The sequence below is a fragment of the Magnolia sinica genome, chromosome 2, assembly GCF_029962835.1.
Source record: "Magnolia sinica isolate HGM2019 chromosome 2, MsV1, whole genome shotgun sequence".
Lineage (NCBI taxonomy): Eukaryota > Viridiplantae > Streptophyta > Magnoliopsida > Magnoliales > Magnoliaceae > Magnolia > Magnolia sinica.
The window spans coordinates 82682537-82691136 of NC_080574.1; the positions used below are offsets into that span (position 1 = coordinate 82682537).

Here is an 8600-nt window from a genome sequence, read left to right on the forward strand (position 1 = left end):
ACATCTCCCACCTGGCAGGTTGGTTGACGGAGCCCCTCTCTTGAATGATAGACAACAGGACCCTAGTTTAGGTCCAGGTAGCGAGACAATGCCAGATTCACAACTGGTCACTGGCCCTACAGATGGGCCAAGGCCAAGTGAGCCACTAGTTCTAGGTCAGAACCATGCCTCTTCGTCTGTGCCACCTATACCTCAGACATCCCCTCCCCCAGATAGATTGGAGCAGATGTTGCTCTTGATGCAATAGCAACAATAGGTCCTAACAACTATAGTGGGGGCCATCGCATAGAATATGAATGTGGCCCCACTGATGCAACACATGCAGGCCACCGGGGCAGTGGCTGCATGCGGGCTTTTTGAGCATTTTCAACACCTCCATCCTCTTAAGTTCGCGGGTGCCCATAGACCCGAGGAGGCTGAGTATTGGTTGGACCGAATATCCAAGATGATAAGGACATTATACTACTCTAAGGCAGAACAAGTCAAGCTTGTTACATACATGTTCAAGAAGGATGCCAGCTTATGGTGGGACAGTGTCCTACGAACTGTTCCTGCAGGGTTTGTGTGGACGTGGGACGGGTTCAAGGCATATTTCCACGAGAAATACTTCCCCCTCACCTATCACAATGAAAAAGATGGTGAATTCCTCTACCTCAAGCAGGGGGGAATGATAGTGGTGGAATATGAGAACTGCTTCACAGAGCTAGCTAGATATGCTCTCTTGATTTTGGCTAATGAGCCTATGAGAATGCGGCGATTCTCAGAAGCGTTGTTAGCTGACATCCGCACCAAGATGTTTAGTGCTAGCATCCACACGTATGTTGAATTGGTGAACATGTCCCTGCGAGCTAAGCAGGATGGTGAGTGGGTGTCCCAAGCACTCTTGCCAATGGGGCCGAGGCCTAGGCCCGAATTGTAGACCCATTCGCTTCTCGGCAAGAGGCCACGTATTAACTCACCTCCCAGACTGATGGCTCCACTAGCCCAGCAAAGGCATTCTGATCGCATGTGCACTTATTGCAGCAAAGCAGGTCACACTAACCCTTCTACTTTACTAAGATGAGGGATAACGGCTACATGCCGCTTCAAAGGGTCAACCGCCAGCCCCCGCATGATATTTCAGCCCCTCCTGTACGAGCCATGACACCAGCGCAACCATACAATTGACCTCCTGCATCCCAAAATAGGCCGCCTTAATGGCTTATGGCAATGCTGCCTAACCACCGCAATAAGCTCGCGTACATGCACTCACCACCGAAGTAGCTGAATCAGGGGTTGTGGTACCCTAGCCATTTGAAGTCACTACCCACGTCCAAGGTACACCTATATTCCTTTTAGTGGACACCGGGTCCACTGTTTCTATGGTATCATGCTCTGTAGTCAAGCGATTAGGGTTGGACACTACCCCTATGATTGCAGTGAGAGTCATCGCTGCAACAGGAACCTTCTCAGACACCACTAAACTCTGTAAGAGTTGCCCGATAGACTTAGGGAGCAAAGTGGTGCACATTGACCTGATTGTAACCAAGATTTATCATTACGACGTCATCATCGGCATGGAGTGGCTCACCAAAATGAAGGCAGAGATTGACTGTGAGACCAGAATGGTGACAACCCATGGGCCCGAGGGCACGACCTTCACCTTCCCAATTCAGGTCAGTTGTCCCTTCCAAATCCTTTGTTATGCTTCCCTATTGAAAAATTATAATGGTTCGTCACTTGGGGACACACCAGTGGTCCAAGATTTCATAGACGTGTTCAGAACGATCCTTGAACTACCTCCTTAGCGTGAGATCGACTTTACTATCGACCTTGTGCCAGGCGCAACACCTATCTCCTTACCGACATACCGCATGCCTCCATATGAGATGGAAGAATTGAGGAAAAAAATCGAAGATTTATTGGACTCAGGCTTTATACAGCTGAGCGTATCTCCTTTGGGAGCTCCTGTATTATTCGTGAAAAAGAAGGATAAATCATTATGATTGTGTATATACTATCGCAAGCTAAATCACGTTACAGTAAAGAATAAGTATCCTCTACCCAAGATAGATGACCTATTTAACCAATTGAATGGGGCTCAGTATTTCTCTGAGATAGACTTACAGTCTGGGTATCATCAGCTGCACGTCAGGAATGAAGACGTGTAGAAAATAACTTTCAGGACTAACTTCGGGCACTACGAATTCCTCCTCATGCCGTTTGGACTTACAAATGCACTGGCTGTATTCATGGATCTCATAAACTGGGTGTTTTGGCTGTATCTTTATCGATTCATCATCATATTCATAAATGACATTTTGATATAGAGTCAGAAAGATCACGAAGAACACCTACGAGCAGTCCATAATACTTTTTGGCTAAATCAGTTGTTTGCACAGTACCAAAAATGCGACTTCTGGAAGGAAGAAGTCAAGTTCTTGGGACACATAATTTTCAAAGAAGGAATCGTCATAGACCTTGCCAAGGTGACCGCGGTACAAGACTGAGAGCAGGCTGGCTCAGTTATAGAAGTGAGGAGTTTCCTTAGACTTGCGGCTATTATCGCCGATTCATTAAAGATTTCTCTAAGATAGCCCGACCACTATCCCAACTTACTCAGAAAGATCTTAAATTTGCTTAGAATGAGAAAACAAAGGTAGCCTTTCAAGAATTAAAGGATAAATTGATGTCTGCACCCGTACTAGTGCTATCGGAGCAAGGGTCAAATATACTATTTACACCAATGCCTCTCGAGTCGGTTTGGGTTGTGTACTTATGCAGAAGGATAAGGTGATTACATATGCCTCTCGACAGTTGAGGAAACATGAAGAAAATTACCCCACTCACGATCTAGAGTTGGCGACAGTCATTTTTGCACTAAATCTTTGAAGACATTACCTCTACGGAAAGGAGTTTGAGCTCTTTTGCAACTATAAGAGCCTTAAGTACATATTTACACAGAGGGACCTGAATATGAGGTAGTGCCGTTGGATGGAGACATTGAAAGACTTCAAGTTTGAAGTCTCCTACCATCTTGGCAAGGCCAACCTTGTGGCCGATGCATTGAGCCACAAGAAAACCATGAAATTTGTAGCCCCACTAATGGTAAGAGAGTGAAATATGGTGGAGCTCATGTGAGATTTCGAATAAAGGCTAACAGTAAAAGAGCCATTCGAGAGCATTGCACACCTCCATGTATAACCATTAATCGATGATCGAATCATTATCTCAGAAGGAAGATGAGCTATTGTTGAGGATGAGAGATCGTGCAAGCGACAGGGAAGAATCAGAATGGAGAATCAACCTATATGGAGGTTTACGGTATCGTGGCCGCTTATGCGTCCCAAACCTTCACAATCTAAGGAGAGAAGTTCTAGAAGCTGCTCATAGTTCAAAGTTGGCAATGCATCCGAGTAGTATGAAAATGTATCGAGATGTGAAATGTTTAAACTGGTGGGACAACATGAAGGCCCAAATAGCAGATTTTGTATCTCGATGCCTCACTTGTCAACAAGTCAAGGCTGAGCACCGCCGACCCCAGCGTTTACTTCAACCCATGCCCATAACCAAGTGGAAGTGGGATTTCATATCTATGGATTTCATTTCTGGGTTACCAAAGACGAGAAAGGGGCATGACTCCATTTGGGTGATTGTGGACCGATTGACGAAGTCGGCCCATTTCCTCCCGATTCGAGTTTCTACTTTGGCAGATGACCTGGCCAAGCTGTAAATTAAGGAGATAGTACGACTGCATGGATTTCCTCTAGAGATTGTGATGGACCGAGACACATGATTCACGTCCATTTTTTAGACTCATATCCAAGAGGCGATGGGGGTGAAGCTGAAATTCAGTACCGCGTTCCACCCTCAGACCGATGGGCAGATGAAGTGGATGAATCAGATACTCAAGAACATGTTACGAGCTTACGTGCTTAACTTCAAGGATAGTTGGGATGACTGTCTCCCTTATGCTAAATTTGCCTATAACAACAGTTTCCAAGCAAGCATTGGCATGGCTCCTTACGAAGCCTTGTATGAACGCCCATGTCGGGCTCCGCATTGTTAGGCGGAAGTCGGCAAGAAGAGCTTGGTTGGCCCAGATCTGGTTCAGGCAACGTCGAAAAAGATCGATATTATCAGGTGTCGACTCCTTACGGCCTAGAGTAGGCAGAAGAGCTACGCGGATACGAGATGGAGGCAGTTGGAATTTGAAGTTGGGGACCATGTATTCCTTAAAGTTTCCCCAATGAAGGGAGTACTCCATTTTGGTAGGAAAGGAAAACTCACACCGAGGTTTATTGGGCCTTTCTAGATTTTAGACCGAGTGGGTGTGGTGGCATACCATCTCGCCTTACCCACACCACTCGCAAACGTGCACAACGTGTTTCATGTGTCAATGTTGAAGAAGTATGTTCCTGATCCTACTCATATCATCAAGTGGGAGAAAGTACAACTAAGGGAAGACGCCACCTATGTATTGCGACCCACGCGTGTCTTAGATAGGAAAGAACAAGTGTTACGCAGTAAGGTCATCCCACTCGTGAAAGTGTTATGGACACACCACACCGAGGAGGTGGCTACTTGGGAGACAGAAGCTGAGGTCCATAAGAACTACCCATAAATCCTCGAGGAGTATGGAAAGGTACAAATTTTGAGGATAAAATTTTCTGTAAGGGGGGTAGATTGTAATGTCCTGGAAAAATCTATACAAAGACCCGAGTACAACCTCAGGCTGAACAACCTTAGGACCACACTCGGCTGTATAATTTAGACGGGATTTAATTAAATGCTAAGTAGTTGGTGGGTTAAGCTTCGGCCACCATTTTTACAAATAAGAAGGCCTAGAATCAGGAGTACCACTAGCCCAATGCCACCTGAAGATCTAAAAGAAATCCCAGGGGCCTATCGCTCTCGGGAGTACACTGAAACTCCGTAAGGAACCTAGACTACATGTCGAGGGGTCCGATGACCTTGAAATTATAGGACAATGTCCATCCTGCTGGGCTTGACAACCATCGCAGGAACCAAGCCCAGATAATGTCCAGAAATGCCCAACTTAAACTGTGAGTTAAGAGCGTGAGAAATGAAATATCCTAAGAAAATGAACTGAAACTTAAGTGAATTGGGTCGTCCGCTCTTACACAAAGTTAAGGATTTCGGACCGTTGGTTTGTGACCAAACTTCACACATGGAGAAAGCAAATTTCCCTTCACATATCCGTATAATCGTGGCCCCGATTGGACACGTATGACTGTTGATTTGATACAAGCACTCCATGGTCGATTTGCATATCCGATCACACCAAAATCATGTCCTAGAGTGGATCCATTGTCAGAAAGCATACCCCATGATGTAGATGAGTCGTAGGCCTACCTAAGAATCCTGTTCGTTAGAAATGGCCACACACAGGGTATAAACATAATACAAAGTGGCCATGGGGTCATTTGCACCTCGTCTGGGGCTATAAATAGTCCCAACACACCCCCTCTCTACCAAATACGAATTTCATAAACCCTAGGGAGAGAAGGAAGAGAAAAGTGAAAATAGAGAAGACGAAGTATGGGAAATCGCTGCAACTGCGGGAAATCATCTCCCATGCATCCACGTGCCTAATCACTGCCATGTTTCGCCACCAAAACTCTTCCAACTGCGACTTCGGGTAAGAAATACTAGACCCTATAATGATGTAAGTCTCCCGGATGGTTTTTCTCCCACCTAGCTAACCCGTTTACTCATTTAGGTGACTAACGTTTCTTCTTTGGAAACGTAATCTTAGGATCGAGTCCGAGACGAGTGTACTACCGAAAGGTACGGATTATAAACGCTTAGATTGCGGTTTATCAATGCTTTCATTGTAGCTAATGATTTATGTATGCTATGACTGTGACTGCAAGAACTCGTATTGTCTTCAACATGCCTAACTCTTTATGAAATAAATTGAAGAATTGCAAATGATAGATAACATAGGCTATGTGTTTGATGAAATGTCTAAATGAGGAATAGATGATGATTAGTGCTTGCCATGATTGTTAACCTAGGATTTGTTGATGTCATATGCATATGTACTTCTCTCTGTAACGAAATGACAAAATGTAAGTTGTAACTAACATAGTCTATGTGTTTGATAAATTGTTTAAATGAAAAATAGTTGATGATTTGTACTAACTAAGATTATTTAGGTAGGATTCTTTGTTGTATTATGCCTATGTATCTTTCTCTATATAACTAGTTGATAAAATGCAAGTTGTGGTTAACATGGTCTATGTGTTTGATGAAATGTCCAAATGAGAAACTCACTAGGATTGTTTGTCGAATACTGAGATAGATATTACACATGGGTGTTAGCAGCACTTCGATAGAAAAGGGACTACAATCGTAGCCCAGGCAATCGGTAAACGCCCATGGTTGGGTAGCCGAATTAGTCTAGCCACCTTGGGTAAACTCGAAAGATACGGGTCATACATCATCTGTCGACAACGGCTAAGCCATGAGGGCGCTTATATGCTCCATGTCGATCATGTCAACCTGCGCCCATATCATAGCGAGCTTGCCTAACGAACCGGTTGACCTATTGTGTGTTTACCATGTATGGACGCAACTGTTTGAATCTAAGGTACCCCTCTCCAATGTAAATATCCACCTTCAACCATGGTACCACGATCCTCAAGACTAATGAGCCGGGTATTGTGGTATGGGACACCATGTTCAGGCTGTCGGCCTACGCTGGGGTGATGAGCCTCCCCTAGTGACCGCGAGCATCACTTCTTATAACTTGTTTATCATATGTGCTTATCTAAGAGTGACAAACCTAGATGGATCCAGAACATAGGAATAGGGAGGTACCCTAACTTCCCAAACTTACTGGATGAATGAATGTAATCCAACACTTGGCTAACATGACCATGCATCGCACCGCATTAGTTAGAATGTGGCGAAAAGGCGTTGGAGTCGCACCTTTGAGGAAGCGTTGCATATACGAAACAGGTGGTAGGAGTCACGTGTTGAGGGAGTGTTGATGGGTGAGGGCATGCATCATTACTTACACTCCATTCCTGTATTTAAAAAAAAATAGTTAGGAAGTAATTGTTATGATTGCCTTATCATTACTGCATTGATTGACTTGATAACATGTGTAACTTTTGCCTTATAGAAACACTGAGTTAATCACTCACTCCTACTCTGGGCTGGTGTTTTAAAACACCAACCAGACGCTAATATTGATGCAGGTACGGATGATGTTGATGCATTGGAGCGGGGCTTCTTGGATGAGGAGGTGGAATTCTCCTACTTCCAGCTCTAGTGCGGGCCGATGTAGGCCACGTGCCGTTCGATAGGGAACAATGGGCATCTGGGTTTAGCTTGATACCACATTTACATTATCACATTTTGTTCATTTTGAATTGTACATGTATATATTGAACCTAGTCATATACCCATACTCTAGATGAAACTTTGTGAAACATATACATAATCTTTGGATTTATGCATTTGCTTAATTACATTAACTTTGGAGTATGAGCACTGTTTAGTATAATTTCATGCATGCTAAATTGATCAATGTGAAAGAAATCAGAATATTATCTTCCACAGGACATAAGTGATGTTCAAAATCTCGGGATTCGAGCTTTGCTCGACCCTCAAAATTTAGGGTGTTACAGTTGTCCTCGACCAGTCTAAGGTTACGCAGACAGCACACGAATTGTGAAAATTTAAGATGGATTCCGAATTTTTCCAACTCAATTCTAAAATTGTAGTTGAAAAACTATAAATAGGAGTCCTCAGAGCATTCTTAGGCATCTTCTAGGGTTTGTGGAGTGGAGAAAGGGGGTGGAGAAGCTGTCGCTAAGATTTTTTCTTCCCTTTCCTTAGTTCTTTTATTGCTTTTCTTAAGAGATTTTAGTTCAATCATGTCTATGGTTGGCTAAACCTCTTAGCTAGGGCTAAGAGGTGAAGCTTGTAGCATGATTGGGATGTTTGCTTTGTGTTGATTCATGTTTTATTGAACTCTCTTGGATTCTAGTTTGATTATGAAGGAATGTTTTTAGTTTTTAATGGTTTATTGTGACAAATTACAATAGATATGCAATAGCTTGAAATATTTTCTTTTCCAAAATAGAGATTGTGAAATTAGGAGATCCTGTTGTTCACCATCGTCCCTTGGGCATGGTAGGGTGATGGAATCTTTCCTAACCTTCACAATTCTCTTATGATTGGTTGTGGGATTGGTAAATCATGTTGTTTGCCTTGTCTCTTGGGTATGGTTAGGTGATGGAATCACTTCGAAATCCTCACAACTATCATCCATTGATGATTAGATCCATGAGAAGTTCAGAGATCTGACAAACCACTTCTCACCAATTAGATAGGATAGGACTCTGATCTCAGTTGTGTCTTTAAATCAAGCAAGGTAGTATCCTAGGAACCTACAAGTGGATCCTTAGAAACCCTAGTTTCTCACCTTTGAATTCCTTAAGTTTTTCATTAAATCTCCCACAATTACTCTCTATACTTCCAGATTTAGGTTTTCATTTTTTCTAGTTCTAGTTCTAGTTACTTTCAAAAGGCACACAAGTTCAGTCCCTGTGGATTTAACCTCTGTCTCACCGAGATTATTACTA

General features: G+C 43.4%; 1 protein-coding gene across 1 annotated transcript; it reads left to right on the plus strand.

Annotated features, from left to right (window-relative positions):
- Nucleotides 1-319: 319 nt before the first annotated feature.
- Nucleotides 320-7282, plus strand: LOC131226122 (uncharacterized). Its single transcript, XM_058221831.1, has 2 exons — nucleotides 320-860; nucleotides 7209-7282. Exons 1-2 carry the CDS (start codon nucleotides 320-322, stop codon nucleotides 7280-7282), a joined length of 615 nt encoding a protein of 204 aa, XP_058077814.1.
- The last annotated feature ends 1318 nt before the right edge of the window (nucleotides 7283-8600 follow it).

Excerpts from the sequence above, each read along its gene's own strand:
- LOC131226122 (XM_058221831.1), top strand. The coding sequence starts at position 320 with ATGCAGGCCACCGGGGCAGTGGCTGCATGCGGGCTTTTTGAGCATTTT. Across the intron at positions 861-7,208 it reads CCTGCGAGCTAAGCAGGATG|GTACGGATGATGTTGATGCA; the intron begins GTGAGTGGGTGT and ends ATATTGATGCAG.